Raw genomic sequence first — 23,192 nt, forward strand, 5'->3', positions numbered from 1 at the left:
CCTAAGATGATCATCAACTAGAACAGTGGTTCTCAAACTTTTTTTTTTTTTTCATGGATCACCTGAATATTGTTGAGGGTCTTGGTGGATCACTTAATGATCTTTCCAAACGTTGTTTGTACCATTAGCTAACTATTGTAAAGCGCTTTGGATAAAAGTGCTATATAATTTTTTTTAATAATAAATGATTTTTTGTTCTACAAATAAAAGCACACAACTCTTATTTTAATATCAGTAGTCTCACCTTTCTAATGTGATGGATGTGCGTCTCTCCCCCACCCTGGTAGCCCCCAAGCTGGGGCTGGGAAGGAGGAGCTATCTCTCCCACCACAGCAACCACAGTGCTGAATCTGGGAAGGACGACTGTCTCTCCCCGGCAGCCACAGCCCTGGAGCTGGGGAAAGTCACCTCTTTCTCTGGCCACCGCAGCCCTGCATGTCCCAAATTCCCCTCACCCCCTCTTCTCACCCCTTTACCCCCCTCCCTCCTACCCCTTATTCCCCCCCCCAAGGCAACCACCTCATCTTACGTATGCATCTTCTTCAAGGTCCAGGCACCTAATTAGTGGAGCTACACCTGCACGGCTCCACTAATTAGGTGGGTGGCCCTTTGTTCTCTCAAGTGCAGCTGCCCAGGCGCACACCTTAGAGGGAGCTATCTGTTGACCACCTGAATGGAGCTGGTCCGCGGACCACAGTTTGAGAACCTCTGAACTAGAATTCTGAGGCTTTCAGGGACAATGGAGATGGTGGTGGTCAGTGGTGGTGGTTGTGCCATCTCCTGAAAAAAGGATACGGGATTAATTGGGGATCGGTGATCTCTTCCATTGTGCCATTTTTTGCTCAAGATCCAACTTGGCATTTGTACAATTAATGCTTGTGACAGGAGCCACTCACTGCAGGTTGCACCTCCTCCCAGCTATCCTGGGGATTAGCTCTACCAGGCATCACACCTTCCTCTGACAGTATCTTCACTCATCTTGTCTCATCCTGCTGCCCCTCTTGCTCCAGGAACCACAGCCTCCTTTTTGTGACTCGGCCCTCCAATCGGGCACTACATGGTGTCCCCTTCCGGGTGTTAACCAAAGTCCTTCTGTACAGTCTCAGGCAGTCTCCATTAGCACTGTTCTGATGGTGCCACTTTCCCAGTGGCCGGCAGGGGAATCCTGGCTCGACCACTACTTCCGAATTCCAGTCCAGGGACCCTGTACCTGGCACCTGTTGTCTGCTTCCCTCAGCCCTTGTTGCTCCTTCCTGGGATTCTTTCCTACTGTGTCTGGTTCCCGCACTTCTCTGGATGTACTAACTCAAACTCCCTCTTCCCAGGAGGTAAGTATAGGCTACTATTGTCTCGCCCCAACACATGTCTCTTCTCCCAGGGAATGACTGCAGCCTACTTCCCTGCAACCACCGTCTGTTGCCAAGTTCCTGGCTTTATAAACCCGACACAGCTCTTCCCCTAGCTGGACTTCATCAGCAAATTAGACCTTAGCACTCCCTGGTTTTCCTCCAGGAATGGACTATATGTTAATTGTCCTAATGTTACTCCATCAGGCTTATGTAGGGTGGACTCCCCATCACAATGCTTCTGAATGCCTGTGCGCTTTTTAATGCTTGTGTCTGTCTACACTAGTTTTCTGCCGCATGTCATCTCAGATCTGCTTACATGGTCATGTGATGCAGGTTACAGAAGTTATACGTTCAAATATAATTATAGCTAGCAGAGATCTTATGTCCTCTTGGAACAAAAAGTTCTGAATTCTAGACCTGATCGTGCATCAGAATTTTATGCAACTGCAGTGACCAGTTGAGGTGACAGAAGTCCGCTGCCATGGAATTGTTCAGACTTCTAGAAACAGAGTTGTATGTGAAATTTATTTACCAGATATCAAGTTTTTCACTATAATTCTACATCTTGGATTAGGGAGTCTATTTGTTAACACTAATATTATTAGATCAGATTAGAGGATATGTAAGACAGGACATGTGTTAGTAGTGATTCATGTGGCATCTATACCTTACTAGTGGAATTAGTTACATTTCTTAGAATGAATTCTTATCTGGTAGAAGTCAGAGATGAAATTAATTTCTCAGTTCCTTCTAGAAAGCAGTCCCCTTCACAAAATTGCTGCACAATACAAATCATCTGCTCTATGGTAATTTCGGCTCTATATAAAAAAAAGTATCTGTATGGTGAAATGCTGTATTATTTCAATAGACATTTGGTGATGTGAACTGTAACCTTAGAATGTGCAACGGCTTCATGGGCTGGTATTCCCAGTTTGGTGAGGTGCCCTCATATATTGTCACACAAAGTGGAATCTCACATATGAAAGCACTTTCTTGTAAAAATGCCTGGGCCAGTCATTGCTTGGCCAAGTAAACCGACAAGTTCATACTTGTTGGGAGTTTCCTTGTGGTCTTACAGGTCTATACGCACACTTGTGTGTAATTCCTTCTGACATTAATGTCAAGTCCATAGGCATATTGAAAAGGAAAGTAGACTTAAATGGGATTTTGTACAGCGCTTTCTCTCTCTCTGGGCTGGTCTACACTGGAGGAGGGTGGAGGGGATCGATCTAAGATACACAACTTCAGCTACGCTATTCTCGTAGCTGAAGTCGAAGAATCTTAGTTCGACTTGCCTGGCCATTCTCACGGCAGCAGGTTGACCATCACGGCTCCCCCGTTGACTCCGCTTACTCCTTCTGCTGAGGTGGAGTATGGGCGTCGATTCGGGGATCGATTTATCGCGTATAGAAAAGATGCAATAAATCGATCCCCAATAGATCCGTTACTACCTGCCAATCCAGTGGGTAGTGTAGCTGTGGCTGCTGTCTCCACCCCATCCCCTTTGACATCAAAAAGGAACCATAGCAATTTCCGCTATTCCTGTGGCTACCTATTTTGCCTACTCACAATGGTGGTAGGCTTGTGTACATGCTCACTTCTACAGAATGAGGAACCTTATCAAGCATATCTGTGCCATGAGGATTCATGTATACCACTGCCCTTCAGTGACTTGGGGCTTAGAGAAGATAGCCCTATTGGTACTTACAGCCCAATGAGATTTTTCTTTTAGTTAAAGTGGGTAGGGACCTACCTGTGTTCCTGAAGCAGAAGATACCCATTGTGACATTTGGAAAATGCTTTGGAACTGAAGATATTTAGAATGTCTTGCATCTGTGCAGAAGTTTTGAAATCTATCTTCACAGAGGACTCTTTATGGAGAGAGAGACAATTATGAGGTGGAAAGAGACATGCAACACACTGCAAATTAGAGAGTGGATGGAGGGGGTGGTCTGACCAAGGACCGTCAAGGGGGAGCTATTTCTCTTGAAGAAGTACCAGAGGATCCTAATTTCTATGCAGAACAGGCAGGATCTTGGATTTTGCCATGCCCTTAGTGTGCTTGAATGACAACTGTGGAGACTGAAATCTTTTATCCATAGAATAGGTATGACTGTGACAGTGGCAGCTCAAGCATCCTGTGCACTGTCCTGATAGTGTGCATCACTCCTGACCGGTAAGGGCCACCATTAAGGACATTATTAGTTACTCTTCTTGCCCATTCAACCCTTGAGTTTTTGTTGTGTTTTTTTTTTTGTTTTTTTTTTTTGCAAAGGCTGTAAACAAGGCTGTCAGTTTCTGTCAGTTGGGTGGGATGGGACTTTTGAGATGCCACTCCTACATGAGGAAATGGACCGTGACCAATGACCATTGTTTTCAATGTATTATTCCAAAAACTTCCACATGGTAAACTGCAAGGTACAGCTACCTTGGAAGGATGAAGAGTTAAGCAGTGTGTAGATATGTGTATATATGTATATATGTGTGTGTGTGTGTGTGTGTCTATATATATATAGACACACACACACACACACATATACATATACACACACACAAGATATCAAAACTGTAAGTCTAGGTACACCGTTTCTCAAATGTGGCCACCAGGAGCTTTTTGTGCAGCCACAGCCTCCTGGGCAGTCACTGGGGAGGCAAAGCAGTGTTAACAAATATACACTTTTCACAGAAACAGACTTATTAACTAGCAAGTCTTTAAAAAAAGTACCTACCAAAAAAGCAAAAGAAACAACAACAAAAAGACAGGATCTTGCAAAGTGAATTATTTGTTTCTATTCTGTTTAGGTCTAGTAAAGAATAGATACAACTCTACAATATTTTTATTATTGAGTCTGCAGTAAAAACCTACATAAATAAATTATGATATGCATATTTATTTGTTTTTTTCTAAAGTTAATTAAGTATTTTTGGGGATGTGGGGAAGTTGTTGGCTGCACTCTGAGGCTACCAAAAATTTTCTTGTGAAAGCCCCTCCCTGGTCTAGGAAGTATAGATGTTTAATATCTTGTGCTTTGGTCATTATCAACAAGCACCACCCCAAATGCTAGAACTTCTAGTAAGCAAAGATAAATGTGGAGTACAGAAAGGATACATTCCAATAAATACTGGAAGGCAATGTCGAAAATGTAATTCAGCAGCCAGTGACTACTTTGTTTCTCTGTCTTAAAAAAAAAATTGCTCAGCCATCTAATTTCTACCTTCTTCTTTCAGCTATATTTAGCTTTTATGGGTTTTGCCCATCCCCCTGGAATTCATTTTGCTTCCATTCTGGGAAATTGGGTAAATCTTTTACTTAAATTTCATCAGAAGAGACCAGGATAATAGTAGATCTAAGTTGTTAAGAGTCCATGTCCCACAGCAGCTACTCAGTTCTCTCTGTTCTCTAGAGATTTTGTTAATTGCAGCAATGCTTTTCTTTTTTCTTCTTTTTTACCCCCAGTGGTTTTCTCTGAAAGAGTGAAGCAATCCCTGGTGGTTAACCAGAAAGTGTTGGTCTTGGGAGCAGTTTTTCAGTTCTCCTAGAATGAAAGAGCAACAGAATAAAGTGCGTTGTGTTTATGGACCATAAAAGGAAATTGCTGGCTACTTTAATTAATTATATATATTTCTGGGTTATGTTTAATTCTAGCAACCAAAAAAAAAAAAGGGATCCAAATCTGTCCACATTTGTGTGTACATGTGGGGTGTGGAAATCGGTTTTGAAGAGAATGATCAAGTGCTCTGTACTGCTAATGGGTTCTGGGGAATACAAGAAAATGCCTGATGGTACAATGTTGTTTTTATTTTTTAACAAATGCTACCTTTCATGTCAATAAATGTTCCCTTCAAATTTTATGATCCAGCTTCCAAAACATGCCTAGTTACGTTAGACAAACACGAAGGCATTTCATGTCAAAGTGCAATCCTTCTCAGTTCTCATTCTTGGTGGACTTGGGATTTACCTGGCTAGGAGCATTTCTGCTGGCTGAGCCCAGGAGGCTTTGACCTCTCTCTGCTTGATATATTGTCGACTGTCTGGTCCAGCAGGGATATTATTAGAGCAGAGCAAACACAAAGCAGCATCTTCAGTTTTTGATAGGTAATTGTTAAATTGTTACTAACATTTGCTGCTAGTACTAACTCTTTTCCATCTTTCTTCACTCCTGTTTCTGAGGTCCTCTCTGTGAAGCTTTTCTTGCTGCTGGTCACTCTGGTACCTAGAAAAATATTTGCATTTTTTTCTTCTGTTCTTGTTTCAGTACCCAACATCTGTGAACCCGTAGCCAGAGAGGACTTGGGTGAACCTGTCCTACCCAGTTGGGGTTTTATTTGTAATCTACTGTAACTTACTGCCCAGCAAGACAACCTATATAGCCACAGTGTAAAGATAGGAGGGATAGCTCAGTGGTTTGAGTATTGGCCTGTTAAAGCCAGGGTTATGAGTTCAGCCTTTGAGGGGGCTGTTTAGAGAACTGGGCTTAAAACAAAAAACAATTGTCTGGGGATGGTCCTGTTTCAAGCAGGGAGTTGGACTAGATTTTTTTTCCTTTTTGGGGGGAGGGATAGCTCAGTGGTTTGAGCATTGATCTGCTAAACCCAGGGTTGTGAGTTCAATCCTTGAGGGGGGCCATTTAAGGATCTGGGGCAAAAATCTGTCCGGGGATTGGTCCTGCTTTGAGCAGGGGGTTGGACTAGATGACCTCCTGAGGTCTCTTCTTACCTTGATATTCTATGACATTCCTAAAGACTGGGGCCGTTACCCACGGAACATGTACAGCACAGGTGACGGCAGCAGCAAAAGTTTCCCTGTGCCTCTTCCAGTGTGCCTATGATCCGTCCTCACCTGCTGAGAAGTGAAATCGGTCTCTATAGTTATTCCATCCTTAATCTCACCACTGAGCCTACCAATGGGGGCCTCAGCTGTAGTGTTCAGACACTGAGCAGGCTGGTCTCTGGAGAGAAAACGCAACACTATCATTAACCAGGCAGCTAGTCTGCTCAGTCCTATCTTCTGCTTAGGGATCTGGGAGGCCGCTCTGTTGAGAAATCTGAGAGGCCACAGAATGGTAAAAACATTGTCACTACAGACCTAACTTCAGGTCTGAATGTCGGGTGAAGGGTGTCCTGTTTGGATACCAATCCCATTCCTTGCTCTCTTCCCCTCTTAAAGGGACCCATTGCCTCAACAGACACTCCATTCCAGTGCATAGAAACTTCCAATTAATTTATTCAAAATAGTTTACTTTCTTTCTTGGAATGGGACCACAGAATGGAGAAAGGGGAGTCTGGTCCCTTGTCATTCTAGGCATTTGCAAGTTTCCTGGGGAGTTTCTTTTGATGGTAGTGGTGTTAACTGAGTGATTAGGGTCACTAGTTAGAGATGGCTCATTTGCTTGTAGCTGTCCCTGTGCGGATTAGCATTTCTTTCCTGCAAGCTACTGTATATTTAATAAACCACTGGATCAGTGGACTTTGCTGTGGAACTGTCAATGTTTGTCCTGGCTGATCTGTCTATATGTGCAAAGCCTCTGAGAATGCTACAGCAGGTCTGTCAGCTCCTGCTCCCTAGAAGCACACATTTAAGTGCTTTTGCCTTTAATTTTGTATTATTACTTCTTGCTGTTATAAACTGCAGTGTCTATCTTTCCTCCTACCCTCTCTAAATATAACAAGCTTGACAGAGTTTTTGATGCTTGTGCTTAGGTGGAATGTAGAGAAACCAACCTTATAATATAAGCATGCAGCAGGACGATTACTTGAAACTGGATGTGCAGGGATACTGTATTTGGCCTGGGGAAACCAGTCATTTCAGCCAGCAGGCCAGGGGTGCAAAAGATTGCTCATGTGCTTTAAGTTTATTGTACTGGCCAATGATCAGTGTGTAGAGATTTTAAGAAGTGTGACACTTGGTTAGAGATGTGATACTGTTCTGTCGCTTGATCCCACCCATCTGTGGTTTCCCACCGCCACCCCCCGCAGGTCAGATCATAGTGCTGTGCGCTCCACAGACGACACTACCACCTTTGCTTTTGTAATCAGGCTGCAGATGTGCTTGATGATTGAATAATTTCTGCGCACCACTGCTTCTCCTCCCAGAGGAGTCCAGCAGGCTTGCTTATGCAAGCTGTCATGTCGTCTTTTCTTTCAAAAACGTGTGGATTTGTTTTTTGTGTGTGTCTGTGTGCACGGCTGTCTATAACAGACCATATATATAGACATGTTCTCAAGCACATGGCTGCAGAAAAAGCTTTCTTAACTCAACATAACTGCCAGCGCTCACAGTTCAAGCCACCGTAAATTAAATAAATCCATTCCCACCCCTAATTGAAGCTGTGTGTATTGGCAGTATGCATGCACACAAACACACAAACTCTCTCTCTCTCTCTCCTGCTTTCTCTCCGTCAAAGATGATAGAAAGTCTTTGGGGGATTATTGCACATTTGTAGAGCAACAATGGAAAGCAGTACTGCACAAATATCTTTTCTTCCTCGCCCAGCATAACAAACACTGCTTTGTCTCACATCTGGCCCTTTTTAATAGCTCAAAGCCAAAAGCAGTAGCTATTTAGCAGCTTATGGTAAATAAAGCTTTATTAAAACTACTTCCTTTCTCAAGTGTTTAATGATTAAATGGCCTTTTCACCTGACATTTCATGCTTCTCATTTTTTGAAGTACTGATCTAGCAAAGGAAATAAAATAGTTGTCATGGATGGATATTAAACTTCTTGCAGTTTTATTCTCGAGATGAAAACAATGTTTAAGTGCATTTTTGAATATTTTTTGGAAAAGCAGATTTAAAAACAAAGCTGTTTTAATGTAATATCGTAGCATATAGGTGTTTTTGTTCATATGTGTATGCACAAAGCATTATATATTATATCTTATTTTTAGGTGCCTATGCCTAAAGGTTTATATGTCATCATTTTTTTTTGTTATGATACTTAAGGACGTTAGCATTCGTACCTAAAAATGAATTTAATATATAATCTATGTGAATACGCCACCACCACTCCTCAACGCTGTCCCCTCACCTATAGTTCAGGACGTAACTTTGTTTTTAAATCTGCTTTTCAGTAAAGAAAAACGTTATAGTTTATTTAAAATGTGTATAATCCCAACCATACAGAAACCTATTATACAATTTTATAGTTTATAAAATATTTAGTAAGGCATGTGCTTTCCTTCAGTGTCTTGCATAAGGAAACAGAACTACCTGAGCACTCTAACAGTTCTACTGGGTCTGTGATTGGAAAGTATGTTTTGAACCTATGGAAAGCGTTATTTAATTCTGATGCTTATGAGTGATGGTTGTATTGGAATAACACAGTGTTTAAAATGTTGGAAACTATTCTGAGATTAGTATTGTTAAAGATCGATAGATTAGAATATGGTATCCAGGACTGTTTTCTATATTTATCATGCAAGTGGTTTTCTGCCCGGTTTTCCCCCCTTCCCCCCCCGAATTTTAGGGAAGCATATTGCTTTGAAAAGAAAGTGCAGTGGATATTTTTTAACCAATAAATATTTGCGTTTAGGATTCCTTTTTCCCCTTCTCCTATTTGTGTTGAATTATTGTAACAAATTTATATTAAACGCTACACGCTGTCAGAACCTGTTTGGTATTTAGTCTTGACATTAAAGCATTTGATCAAACTGCAGTGTTCTCTCTCTGCATCTCCAAAGGCAGCCCTTTTTGAGAATAGCTGTCACGGAGTATGACTGCAACTCCTTAGCTCTCTATTTGCAAGCTCTGGAGGTGCGAAAGATGGTAGCGAATGGGGAGATAGTTAATCAATAACCACAAGGTCAGACAGACAGTGTCAGTTTTAGTGCTCCCTGTTAGGAAGCAGCAGCAGAGGATTTGTAGGGGCTTGTAAAGGCTTAAAGAAACACAAGACTGCTGTGTGAGAAAAGAATGGAGCTCTTTTGGCTTTAGTAGAAAAGGGAGACATCTGCTGGCTTGTCTAGGATGGGGGGGAAAATTTGTCCAGTAGTTTTGTTAATCAAGATAGACCTACAACCTCACTTCAACCCAGCTAATCAACAGGAAGGTTCTTTAAGTACTTTTAAATGAAATAATTTCATTTAGCCTTGTTCTTCCTATTAATATAGATGTATACTACAAACCAACATATGTAATAGCAATTTAGGATATGTGTGCATATATAGTGAAAACAGTTCATGTCATTTCAAGGTGTGTTTCAGTAAATAGAGTATTTTGATATTGGAACAGCAAATGTTGTGAAATCATGAATGGTGCTAAATCCTCCAGGCTTACATGCTTCCATCTTAATATGTAATGATCTTCCTTGGCCAAGTTTTTGTGCAGAATCTAAACTCCTTTTGTATAGGTAAAGCACTCAGTTGGCTGCTCTCCTGAGAGAGATGGTATGTCAGGCAAGTTAATTGTTTTTAACCCCCCTGATGTGTTACTGGTGCAATACAAATGTCTCATCTTAATCATCTCTGTGTTAAACTCCAACACCATAGCTTGGGCCACTTCTTTGCTGATGACTTAATTGATTAATTAACCAATGTAATTCCTTCCCACCCTGTTCATAGCCTGCTTTATAGCCTGATCAAAGACACTTATTAGATTAAAAAAAAATTCTCAGCCCTGTCTTATGACTCTCAGCATGTTAGAGACATACAACAAATTATTCCATTGTATCTGATTGAATAAACAGCATCAGTAGTACATAGCAACAGCATTCACCAGTTGTTTGTGCTTCATCCTTTGCTACCATCCAATACTGAGGGGAGACAGGGTTATTTTAAATGTATTGTAGAATTCTTGCTTTGGAAGTTGTTTTCTTTCCCTTTCTCGCACCTTGTTAAGGTTCAAACAAAGAAATGAAATACACCACAGCAGTGTGATTTCTTTTCTCAATAAATTTTCCACTTTGATCGACTGGTTCCAAGTGGCTCTGAGTCTGACCCTTTCATTGATAACAAATATATGATTTCCCAGATGGTGGCTGCTAGTGTGCATCTTCCTTATACCCTCAACTTCTAAAATTGAAACCAAGTATCTTGACCTGCTGAGCTCTCACCTGGCAACATCTTTAGGCCCTTGTTCTTTGCCCCATGGCAGTTATTCTCTCTCCCTTTTAGACACTAGCTGTTCCTAGCACATACATTGTGGTGGATGTTCCTTTACCTCTCGGAGAACAGAAGGGATAAAAATCAATAGATGAGATACAGTGAGTTAAGAGGAGTGCACTCCTGCCAAACTACTTCTCCTTTATCTGGTTATCTATTTGTAACTCCATCTTTAATTTTTAAAACATTAACTTTAAATTCAGATAATTACTTTATGTTCACAGTTATTACTCCATTGTACTTATTTATTTATTTTATTTACGTTACCACTAATCTCTTGAATCTAAAAACGCCATCTCATTTGTCAGTGATGTTCTAATCAACTGTTAGGTAATTACATGAATTAAGTAATTAAATTACAAAATGATGTATTATTTATTACCCATCATACATGCTGACACATTATTTACTTTAAAGACAGGTTCTAGTCCTCTATTTCTTCCTGTGTGTTAAAGGATCTCCATTCTATTTGCCAAAACTAATCAGTTAGTAATTGTTTATAAATGATCTATTTGGTTTATATGCTGGGCCTAACGGTTCCCAGGCTGTGTGCGTAAGTATTATCTGAGCCTCTGTGGTCTAGAAATCAGGCCGAAACTTACTGAATAGGCTTTCTTGGGACATTCTGAGTTCCTTCTACTTCCATTGACCAAGCATAAGCAATTTCCTATGGTATTTCAATACTACTTGCATCTCAAAACCAGGAAGTGGAGCAGTATGAAAGGGTGCATGGGCACAAGGATTGAGTGGAGAAGGGACCAAAACATCTCTAAAAGGTTGGACTCAGGTTTTAGCTGATGACTTGGGTCTGCTCTTATTTTATGCAGTCCAGTTTGTCTACTCTTTATGTTTTCTGATACAGTAGTGTACACGATGGTAGGTGCTTTGTGTGTATATGTAGAGTAAGGAATTTGGTCAGCAGCTTGAGTGCTCATGAAAGTGAGTGGCAGACAACAAGTATTAGTGCCAGTTGTAAGGCAAAATCTGTGTCAACTTCCTCCCACCAATCTGCCAGTGAGCTTCATACCTGGGACCAGGAGTCTCAGGAATTCTACTCTTAGATGCCATTGACTCTCCGCATGGCAATGGGCAAGTCAGTCATCTCTGACTGTGTTTTGCCACCTGTAAAATATGGCTGACAGGTACCTATCTTACAGGGGTGTTGCGAGGTTTCAATATTTTTGAACCTACTTGGCACCCTAGTCATTCTCGAGGTTACCAGACAGCAAGTCTCAGTTATGTCACAAACGACGTGCAAGTTTGAAGTTTGAATCTGTTCTGTGATTGATTTAATAGCGGTTCACGTCATAATCTACCATATGAAGTAGAAATGAGAAAAAAAAATTTTTTTCAAAGCAATCATTCTTTTTAATTTTAAAAAATGTCAAAATTTTGAAATGTGTGACTTTTGAAATATTTCAAACAGCTCTAAAACTGATTAAAAACTTGATTTTTTTTCTAAAATGCTTTTTGAAAATATTTTTTATTGAAAATCAAACTTTTGACAAAAAATTAACTGAAAACTCAAAATGTGGGGAATTTCAAGCAATATAACAGACTATAATAGCAAGATGTGAAATTCCTTTTTCCATTTCTTCTATTATCCACTACATGATCCCTACTTAAGAACATACTTCTAACTGTAGTTCACCAGAGAAAGATTCAATACATTTAAGGTTAAAAAAAGAATCATTGTCTAAAAGGTCAATACATCTGTTCCTTTAAAAAAAAAAAAACAACCTCTTCCCCTTTTGAGGCATCATAAATATGTAAATGAGGTCTATTTAATTACTGCCTGGGGCTATAAACTCACATGCTTGCGGGGAGGGGAGGCAAGAATAATGTACATAATATTTTCTTTAAAAGAGAGCAGGTCTGTGCCTCAGAAACACAACAGGAGAATACACTCTCTGTGCATGGAACAATATAACCAAAGAAGAACAAGACCAGTTCTTTTCATCCTTGTAGATGGAGTTAGCATGTAAAACAGTAGTGTGTGTGTGTGTGAGAGAGTGAGAAAGAGAGAGAGAGATTATGTTGTTTTTGAAGGCACCAAGTAAGCTTTCTCTTCCCCACAACTCTGTTGATGCCCTTTAATCCTGATCAGCAGACCCTGCTGTTATCCCTCTGAGCAGAGGCTTGTTGTTGTGCCAAATCCTGCCATGGTTTGCTAACACTGATATATAAGAGACTAGAACAGGGGTAGGCAACCCCTTCGGCATGTGAGCAAAGAGAATCAACTTTATTTGCTCTTCAAGGCTCTGCCTGAAAGCCCACTGAAATCATTTTGCAGGACAAACAAATTCCCTGCTTTTGGGGGAAGCAATATTACAAAATTTGTGGGCAGAGGGAAGATGATCCATACAACGGCAAGCCTGGAGCCTACTCAGCTCAAGACAGCAGTCATGAACATTGTAAACACCTCGCACATTATCGTGCAGTTTATGCTGAACCAGGACCTGAAAAACCAGGCAAGGAGGAGGCGGCTATGGCAGCACGGCAACGAGAGTGATGAAGACATGGACACAGAATACTCTCAAACCGCGGGCCCTGGTGCTTTGGAGATTATGCTGTTAATGGGGCAGGTTCTAGCCATGGAACACCGATTTTGGGCCTGGGAAGCAAGCACAGACTGGTGGGACTGCATAGTGTTGCAGGTGACGATTCCCAGTGACTGCGAAACTTTCGCATGTCTAAAGGCACTTTCATGGAAATTTGTTACTTGCTTTCCCCTGCCCTGAAGTGCCAGAATACCAAGATGAGAGCAGCCTAGTTGAGAAGCAAGTGGCGATAGCCCTGTGGAAGCTTGCAAGGCCAGACAGCTACCGGTCAGTCGGGAATCAATTTGGAGTGGGCAAATCTACTGTGGGGGCTGCTGTGATGCAGGTAGCCAGTGCAATCACTGAGCTTCTGCTACCAAAGGTAGTGACTCTGGGAAATGTGCAGATCATAGTGGATGGCTTTGCTGCAATGGGATTCCCTCACTGTGGTGGGGCGATAGATGAAACCCATATACCTATCTTGGCACCGGAGCACTAGGGCATCCAGTACGTAAACCGCAAGAGGTACTTTTTAATGGTGCTGCAAGCACTGGTGGATCACAAGGGACGTTTCACCACCATCAACATGGGATGGCCGGGAAGGATTCATGACGCTCACGTCTTCAGGAACACTAATCTGTTTAAAAGGCTGCAGCAAGGGATTTACTTCCCGGACCAGAAAATAACAGTTGGGGATGTTGAAATGCCTATAGTTATCCTTGGGGACCCAGCCTACCCCTTAATGCCATGGCTCATGAAGCCATACACAGGTAGCTTGGACAGTAGTCAGGAGCTGTTCAACTGCAGGCTGAGCAAGTGCAGAATGGTGGTAGAATGTGCATTTGGACGTTTAAAGGCACGCTGGCGCATGTTACTGACTCGCTCAGACCTCAGCCAAACCAATATTCCCATTGTTATTGCTGCTTGCTGTGTGCTCCACAATCTCTGTGAGAGTAAGGGGGAGACCTTTATGGCGGGTTAGGAGGTTGAGGCAAATCGTCTGGCTGCTGATTACATGCAGCCAGATAACAGGGCGATTAGAAGAGCACACCAGAAAGTGCTGCGCATCAGAGAAGCTTTGGAAACCAGTTTGATGACTGGCCAGGGTACGGTGTGACTGTTGTGTTTGTTTCTCCTTGATGAACCCCCCTCCTCCTTGATTGACTCATTCCCTGTAAGCAACCCACCCTCCCCCTTTGATCATGGCTTGCTTTCTAAGGAAATAAAGTCACTATCATTTAAAAATCATGTATTCTTTATTAACTGATTCTAAAAAGAGGGAGAGAACTGACAAGATAGCCCGGGTGGGGTTTGGGAGGAGGATAGGAGGGAAGGAAAAAGCCACTTCAGAAGTTCAAAATAATGACAGCCTTTTGCTTGGGCTGTCCACTGAGGTGGAGTGGGCGGGTGCACGGAGACTCCCCCTTACACGTCTGGGTGAGGAGGGTATGGAACATGGTGAGGGGGGAGGGCAGTTATACAGGGGCTGCGGCGGCACTCTGTGGTCCTGCTGCTGTTTCTGAAGCTCCACCAGACGCGGGAGCATGTCAATTTGATCACGCAGCAGTCCCAGCATTGCATCCCGCCACCTCTCATCTCGAGCATCTCTCCTGTTCTCACGTTTGTCCCTCATGGCCTCACGTTCACTGGCAGCTTTCCTGTACTGGGATAGGGTGACCTTCCACTCATTCAGATGAGCTCTTTCATTGCAGGTCGATTCCATAATTTCCGAGAACATTTCATCTCGTGTCCGTTTTTTTTTGCCATCTTATCTGAGGTAGCCTTCAGGACGGAGGAAGGAGGCTTGAAAAACTTGCAGCTGCAGGAAGGAGGGGGAAAAAGGGAGAGAAGTATTTAAAAAGATATATTTTACAGAACAATGCTTATACTCTTTCACGGTGAACAACACTATTCACATTACATAGCACATGTGATTTCAGTACAAGGTCACATTTTGCATCTTAATATTGAGTGCCTGCGGCTTTGGTGTTAGAGATCACAGACGCAGGTCTGGGCAGCAGAATTCGGCTTGCATGCGGCCACGGTAAGCCATCATCTTTCGGCTTCTGCAGCATTCATAAAAGCAGTGCCCTCCTTTCCCACATACCAAGCAAAGCCCATTGAGTGCTGCAGTTTTCCTGTTAACGTGCAGCAGCAGAAACCAAACTAAACTCCCTTCCCATCCAGTTCTCTGGGATGATCACTTTATCCCTCCCTCCACCGCATGGCTGGTATCAGGGAAGATCCCTGCAGAAACCAAACTAGCCCCCACCCCCCATCCAGTTCTCTGGGATGATCAGTTTAGCCTTCCCCCCACTGCATGGCTGGTATCAGGGAAGATCCCTGCTAGCCAAACGCGAAAAGCTCAGCACTAATGCCGCCTCCCCCGTCCCCCGGGCTTGGCTAACTGCAGGGAAGGATTTCTTTTCAGCCACAGGCAAACAGCCCAGTAGGAACGGCCATCTCTGTCCCCTTAATTAACTTCCTGTATTTCAACCAGGTTACCATGAACGATATCACTCTCCTGAGGATAACAAAGCAAGATAAAGAACGGATGTTGCTTGAATGCCAGCAAACACTGGGACCATACGCTGCCAGGCTTTGCCATACAATGATTACTTGCTACTTGCTACTAGCATGGCATGGTCAAGTGTCCTACCATGGAGGATGGCATAAGGCTGCACTGCCCAGAAACTTTCTGCAAAGGGTTTTGGAGAACATCCAGGAGAGCTTCATGGAGATGTCCCATGGAGATGTCCCTGTCCGCTCCATCCCCAGACACGTTAACAGACTTTTCCAGTAGCTGTACTGGCCATGAATGCATCCCAAGTCCTCAGGGCAAATTAATCATTAAAAAACGCTTGCTTTTAAAGCATAGTTTATATTTACAAAAGTACACCCACCAGATGTCCCTTCCATGGCTTCATGGTCTGGGATACTGCTGTGGGAGAATTGGGACAGTACTTCATTCAGGCTGAGAAAAAAATCCTGGCTTTTGGAGGAACGGAGTGCTGTGTGCTCTCCGCAAGCTCGTCATTGTCGTCCTCCTCATCTTCCTCCCCATCTGCAGAATCCTCAAGCATGGCTAAGATTCCCTCCTTGGAATCCACGGTCAGAGGTGGGGTAGTGGTGGCACCCCCCACTAGAATTGCATGCAGCTCAGTGTAGAAGCGGCATGTCTGCAGCTCTGACCCGGACCTTCTGTTTGCTTCTTTGGTTTTCTGATAGGCTTGTCTGAGCTCCTTAACTTTCACGTGACACTGTAGTGAGTCCCTACAGTGAGATTTTTTCAAATGTTTTGACATTTCGTCTTTTGGAACATAGTTCTGCTAGCACAGAATCCTCTCCCCATGCAGCAATCAGATCTAGTACCTCCTGTACAGTCCATGCTGGAGCTCTTCTTCGATTCTCAGATTGCATGGTTACCAGTGCTGATCATCTCTCCACGCTGGGCAAAAAGGAAATGAAATTCAAAAGTTTGCGGAGCTTTTCCTCTCTACCTGACCAGCGCATCCGAGTTCAGGTTGCTGTCTAGAGTGGTCACAATGGTGCTCTGAGGGATAGCTCCCGGAGGCCAATACCATCAAATTGCGGCCACACTAACCTAATTTGAAATGGCAGTGTCAATTTCGGCCTACTCGGCGAGGAGTACAGAAATTGATTTTAAGAGCCCTTTATATTGAAGTAAAGGACTTCATTGTATGGATGGGTGCAGGGTTAATTCAATTTAACACTGGTAAATTCGACATAAACTCGTAGTGTAGACTAGGCCAAAGAGACGTAAAACTAAACCAGAAAAGAGCACTTTTATTCCAGAATGAGGGTCCACACACAGAGATCTATTGGTATAACTATACCAGTGTAATTATACGAGTATAGTTGTACCTTTAATTTTCCGCTTGTAGCCAGCCCTCAGTACCTTGTTCAGCTTTCTATATTCTCTGTGCAATTTCATGTGCATATGGTATTCTTTACTTCCCATTCGAAACCATTAAGTGTTGCTATGGGCAATGAAACATCTTCCATGTTACTCTCGGAGGTAGCTGCATGACTATCGTGGTTTATTTCTGTATATTGTACAGCCCTGATTTTCTGAAAAGTTTCTGAGAAATTTGCCGCTCTTGGGGAAAATGGGGTTTTGGACAAATGGGAGAGTAATGCCTAGTTCAGGTAGCTGAGATCACCTTCATTTACACATGTGGTTAACTGGAAGTCAGATGATTGGAGGTGTATTATATACAGTTTGTAAATCAATTTGTAATATTCTTTGCAGTCGTCTGGCACGAATGGTACTACATAAATGCAAATCATTATCATTATCTCTATAGAATCCCCCTGCAGTCTCCCAACCTCACACTGTACTGCCAACACCACCACAGGAGTTTTCTTTTGTTATTAGCTGACAGCTTCAGTGCCTGGTACATCCAGCCTTGCAGGGGAGTCATGTTTTCTGGAGGTATTGGGGATGTCCTTGAATCTGTTGCCTGGAGTAGAGTTGTTTCTGAGATTGGATTCTACAGGGTTCTATAGTTGTGAGAGGGTTAATTAATGCCAAAGAAGGGCACTTATATCTGTTCCAAAAGCAGCTTAAACACAGCATTGTGATTACTGGCTGGCTGAAAAAATTTCTACTGTTTTTGTTTTGTTTTGTTTGTAAAGAGAAATGAAGCCAGTGATTTAATTCCTTAGTTATGTTCAACAACACTTGGGGGGTGGGGAGTGGGTTTTTGTAATATGCTCTTTTCCTTCTGTCCTAATACGCAATTAAAATGCAGATAATGTATTCCAGTTCTTAAGATGGATTGTTGCTGAAGTGGTGTCATGTCTGGGCTAGCTTATCTCATGATAAATACCCCTGCTGTCCACTGAAAGATTAAACGCCATGGCTACTGAGGTTGTTTTGGGGTCTTGTAAGCAGATAAGAATGTGTTACTCGTTTTTAATAAAATATATCAATCTGTGTTTTCTGAAGGTTCTTTGGTCAGTGCCTGCCATTGAGAAGGTGACACTGGCAAAGTCTAATAACGATACTTGTACACGAAACTGGCTTTACCATTCCATGAGTATCATAATTTATTGACAAGAGTGCTTTATTGAACCCTCTTGTGTCTGGAGTGTGGGGATGAGGCGCTTGAGCTGCTGTTGTAAGACCTCATTTAGCTGTCTAGCAGAAAAGATTTCTTTCCCAGAGTCTAATCCAGCAGGAGCCATGAGAGAACGTTATCAGTTAGGTACAGAAATCTCAGATGGCTCGGGTGCGTGGGACACACACGGATGCCATGGTCTGGAATCCATCGTGCTGTGACAGTGATGCATTCAGCATATCCATTCAGGGAGGCACAGTTCCCTTTCTGAGGGCTGGGCATTCATACTGCAGGCTTTCAGAGGTGCTCTAATTGAAGGGCTTTAAAGTGATGTGAGGTGGGAGTGGGGAAGGGTTTTAGCTTCCCTAGCAGAACTAGCATCAGAAAAATCCACCCTCTCTTTCATGTGTGTGTGGAGAGCGAGATGATGTTCCATCAGGGACAGAGCTATGATAAACAAAACGAACTGCTGGGTGTAATAGGAATGAAACTACAATTCACAACAGCAGACATTGGAGTGCAAACTTGGAATCCTGTTGTGCCAGTATAAAGTTTGCACTCATGTAAATGTACCATGAGAATGTGTCTTGCAGAATCTGTCCTTCCCCTCTCATAGAATCATAGAATATTAGGGTTGGAAGAGACCTCAGGAGGTCATCTAGTCCAACCCCCTGCTCAAAGTAGGACCAACACCAGCTAAATCATCCCAGCCAGGACTTTGTCGAGCTGTGCCTTAAAAACCTCTAAGGATGGAGATTCCACTACCTCCCTAGGTAACCCATTCCAGTGCTTCACCACCGTCCTAGTGCAACAGTGTTTCCTAATGTCCAAAACCCTAATATTCCTCTTCCCCTCCCCTCCCCCCCGCTCCAGTCATTGGGTGTGAGAAAGCAGCTTCTTACAGTGTTGCAAGGACAGAGAAATCAATATAGGCAAAGACCAGTTTTGTGACACAATATTCACTCCATGTTGGCTTCAAAGTGTCGTGAAAGGGGTTGGGAGAAAGAGGAGTGTGGGGGGGGGACGCGGGGGCTGCTCATCACCTCATCACCTTTGCCTGAGAAAGAAGTATTAGAAAAAAGCCTTTAAAACTGTTAAAGCCTGTTAAGTACAATTATACATAGCTGGAGCCTTGTCACAGTTCTGCTTTTAAACAAATTACAGTGCATATCAGTTGATATTGTGAATTATGGACAGAAATTGCTAATTGGAATCCAAGTTTCCATCTTTCCAAGCAGCTGCTTTGCCACTAAAGTAAAAGAACAGATAAAGCCAAGAGGGACTCTGTTAAACTCAATCCACAGACAGTGCGCATGGGCTGCAGGGCTCAGTGGGTTAGCTTTGTTTGTACTGCATTCCAGTTGGCCTACGTGCCAAGCCTAGTTTTGACTACAGTAGCTGAAAGGTCAGAGCAAAATCCCAAGTGGATATTTATCCCTGTCTCTAAAATGGATGGAGCCCCATAAGTGGCACAGCTGACACTTTCAGCTGTGGGATGGGCTGAGGCAGAGATAAAAGGGATTTAGAAAACAGAATTCAGAATGAGATGCAGAGGTTACTTGCTAACCCAGTACCTTCCATGTCCCTAGCTTGGTCACTAATCTTAATTCTTTACTTACATTTCACCACTGCTGAAAAACAATTCTGTGCTGATCTATTAATTATTTTGACCAGAGATGCTAATGTGCAGGTGCAGGGTAGCATGAAGCCTGACTCTGAAAAGAGGTTAACAAACCTATTTAATTCTGCTCCTCTTGCTGAGTGTTGATGGTGGGGCCAACAGATCACAGTTTTGCTGTTTATATCATCATAATTCCTTGATGTAGTTTCTCATGTGGTGATTTCCTAGTGCTATGCCCATGCAAATCAAAATTCTCAACACCTCTTTCAGATGGGAATATGCTGCTCATTTTCCAGATGCATAAAATGAGACTCAGAGAGTTTGTGGCTTCCCTAAGGTTACATAGCAAGTCAGTAGCAAAGCTGGAGATAAAAACAGAAGCCAAAATTTTTCAAAAGCGACTAGTAGTTTTTGTGGCTTAAAGAGAGACATCTTAAAAAGATCGAGATTTTTAGAGGGTGGTTGTTGCTCAGCATTTTTGAAAATCAGACTCCTTTAAGGTATGTCAAGATGTCACAAAATCACTAGTCACTTTTGAAAGTCTTGCGTGAATCCTGAATCCGAGTGCTGTGCTTACTGCCATCACAACTTCTTCCAGAACCATTTTTAAATGACATTTTTTATCAAGGCATACTTATCATTCTAACTGAAAGTACCGAGATCCAAAGCTTTCCTAACTAATACTTAGGCAAGTATATCTAGGCTCAGTTGTGTAATCCCAGTCCTTATTTGCTGGCCATGTAATGGTACAGTGCATCCGAAATACTTGTGAGAGCGAGAGGTATTTTTTTCCATAGAAATAGAAGGGCAAGTCCTTCATGTCCTTGTCGTCTTAAAATCCAGACTTCTTGGATGTTGCCAGCAGCTCTGCTGTTTCATTTTAATGGCATTTGGTGAAGTAGTTCTGTAGTTCATTGTGTAAAAGGAACCTTTGTTATTGGCTTCACAAAAGCTCCCAGTGGAGTTTGGTTTACCTAGCTAGGTGTCATCATGTGACTTTGGAATGTCATTGTTGAATTTAAAATACAGAGCTTCTGCCTGTGCATACCTTGTGGGCCCCTTGACAGCTCCCTTTCCCAAACCAGAAGAGAAAAAAAATCATCTCCAGGAAGGGAGGTTAAACCTGTGATGTGTAACATCCGTGGTCTCTCTGACTGTATAGTTGGCAGAAGTGCATGAACTTTGTTCAGTGATCTTTCTTGTTCTTTTTATCTTGCAGATTGAGGGATTTTAATGGCTTTCAGGTAGAAGCCAAGTGGAGACAATCAAAATGAATTCTATGGACAGGCACATACAGCAGACCAATGACCGGCTGCAGTGCATAAAACAGGTAAGCTGAAACTGGAGGCCGCTACTAGGAGTAAAGCTGGAGCAGCCACTGCATTGCATTGCCTGGCATGGCACATAGCTGCTTGCAGAGCCTGTATAATGATCACCATCTTTGCCTTTTTGTAAGGGGCATGGGGGGAACATTCTAATCTGGCTGAGTAGACAAACGTCTCCTGCAAGGATCACCACAGAACGAAACCTTTCAAACCCCCCAGAGAGTCAATCATCTGCTTGGGTTAATCAGTTTGCTCCCTAGAAGCAGAGAGCAGTGAACAAACCAAATGTTTGTTCTTAATATGTGGTTTTTAAAAATGTTTCTTGCTAAATAACAACTAAGCTGAGCTTTAGGAGCTGGAGACTGGGGCTGAATTTTCATAAGCATCTAAGGCCCACATTCAGCAATGACGTAGGCACTTCGGAGCCTAAGTTTCATTGAAAGTCAGGGGGACTTAGGCTCGCTCCCATTGATTCCAGTGGGAACTAGTTGCTTAAATACCTTTGAGGATCTGGGCCCTAATACCTAAATCACTTTTGAAAATGGAATTTAGGCTCCAGAATCCCTTTGGGGCTTTGAAATTGTTACCCTCTCTGCATTACTGGGTGAGGAAAGTAGTAGTTCCAAATGCTTATCTAATTGATGGCAGAAGCTGACACCATCTCTGCCTGCTCATTCCTCCTTGTGAGCTGTGCTGCCTGACTCCCAACCTCCAGCTGCATACTTTCTCTGACAGGAATCTGTCAATGTGGGTGGGTGATGGTGGGGGTGCAGTTTCTCAATTTGAGATGAGGCTAAAGGTTGCTGTATTTTGTTTCCAACCAATTCAAATATCCCCTGCCCCCCAAATGTGTAAAATGCATTCGGGAGATCTCTTAACCCATGAGATGAACTCAGGAGATGGATCCATGAGATGAACTCTAAACTAACACTCATTAGAGTTGGATAAAGTGTTGTGAATTTTTGTTTCAGTGAAATTTCAAATTACAACCAAAAAAAGGGGACATGTTTTTCATAACACTTTCCACAATTTTCCCCCTTTTTTGACTAGTTCACCTCTTGTACTACTTCCTGAACAATTTGGACCATGATGATCCAGAGGCCAGTATAGATTATTTGCTTCCAGTTTTTTAATCTCTGCAGGGCAGGGTTGGTGTCTATTATATGTTTATACAGTACCAGCATGATGGGCTTCTAGCCTCTAGATACTACTGTGATACAAATAGTAAATATTTTTAGTAGTATCCCCAGTTAATGTGTGTTTTAACTAAGTATGAAATCTTGCCCTCATAGCATAAAAATCTCTCTCTGTTAAAAACATACATTATACTGTGGTCCTCTCTCCCCTCATAACTTTCTTTTGCACAGTGGAGTGAGAATTTAGTGCCCAAGCTTAAATCCTCATTTGAAGCTCAGTTTAAAGTAAAAACAAGTGGTGGTATATTGGCTACACCAAGACTTCTGAAACGTCGTCTTCTATTGCTTTTGTCTGCTCCCTTGCTCTTAGCTTTAGAAATAGCCACCATTGTGTAGCATCACACTATGCAGCGCTATGTGGTGTGTGGCTGTTACCCAAGGATTATGTTTTTTAAGTTAAAGGATGTTTTTTTTTTCATACAAATCAATTATTTTAAAGCAGCTGAAGCTTTGGTTTCGAAAGTTTGTTTATTTGCTAGTCTGGTGTTACTGATGTGGTGAGCTGAAAACAGCTGCTTTTGGGAAGGTTAGAAGATTGTCTAACACAGCTGATTCCCTTCCCCCCCCCCCCTTTTTTTTTTTTTTTTTTTTTTAATAAGCACAGATGCTGGGACAAATCTGATGAGTCTGGTTCATGGAATTCAGTTGGTCCAAATCCACTCCAAATGAAAGTTATCTCATGGCGGTACAGAGGCCCAAGTGAAATTAAGTTGTGGGGCCTCATCCCCGCTCCTTGGGGATAAGTATCCACGTCCCCCCAAATCAATCTTGTTTGGCACTAATTGGCCTGCTTCCTGACAGTCACAACCAAGAGGCCAAGAGCAGGTGAAGCATTGGGAGCAACCTTGCTTTCCCAGCCCTAGAAGCAGACCTCCAGGTCAGGTTGAGAGAGACAGATGAGGCCGGATGGAAGATGCTGTTCTCTGTGTATTCCATGGGTAACTGAAGGGTCTCTTTTTCCAGAGGTGCCAGCCTTTA

At 42.6% G+C, this 23,192-nt stretch overlaps 1 protein-coding gene across 10 annotated transcripts in view; it reads left to right on the top strand.

Annotated features, from left to right (window-relative positions):
- The window catches only part of ZMIZ1 (zinc finger MIZ-type containing 1), a 522,010-nt gene that overhangs the window by 272,696 nt on the left and 226,122 nt on the right, over nt 1-23,192 (top strand). For all 10 annotated transcript variants that reach the window (XM_032786391.2, XM_032786404.2, XM_032786405.2 and 7 more), the window contains one exon: nt 20,913-21,023. In XM_032786391.2, coding sequence (XP_032642282.1) covers nt 20,964-21,023 — 60 coding nt within the window. In that variant the 5' untranslated portion in view covers nt 20,913-20,963. The remainder of the gene's footprint in view (nt 1-20,912; nt 21,024-23,192) is intronic.

The sequence above is a fragment of the Chelonoidis abingdonii genome, chromosome 15, assembly GCF_003597395.2.
Source record: "Chelonoidis abingdonii isolate Lonesome George chromosome 15, CheloAbing_2.0, whole genome shotgun sequence".
Lineage (NCBI taxonomy): Eukaryota > Metazoa > Chordata > Testudines > Testudinidae > Chelonoidis > Chelonoidis abingdonii.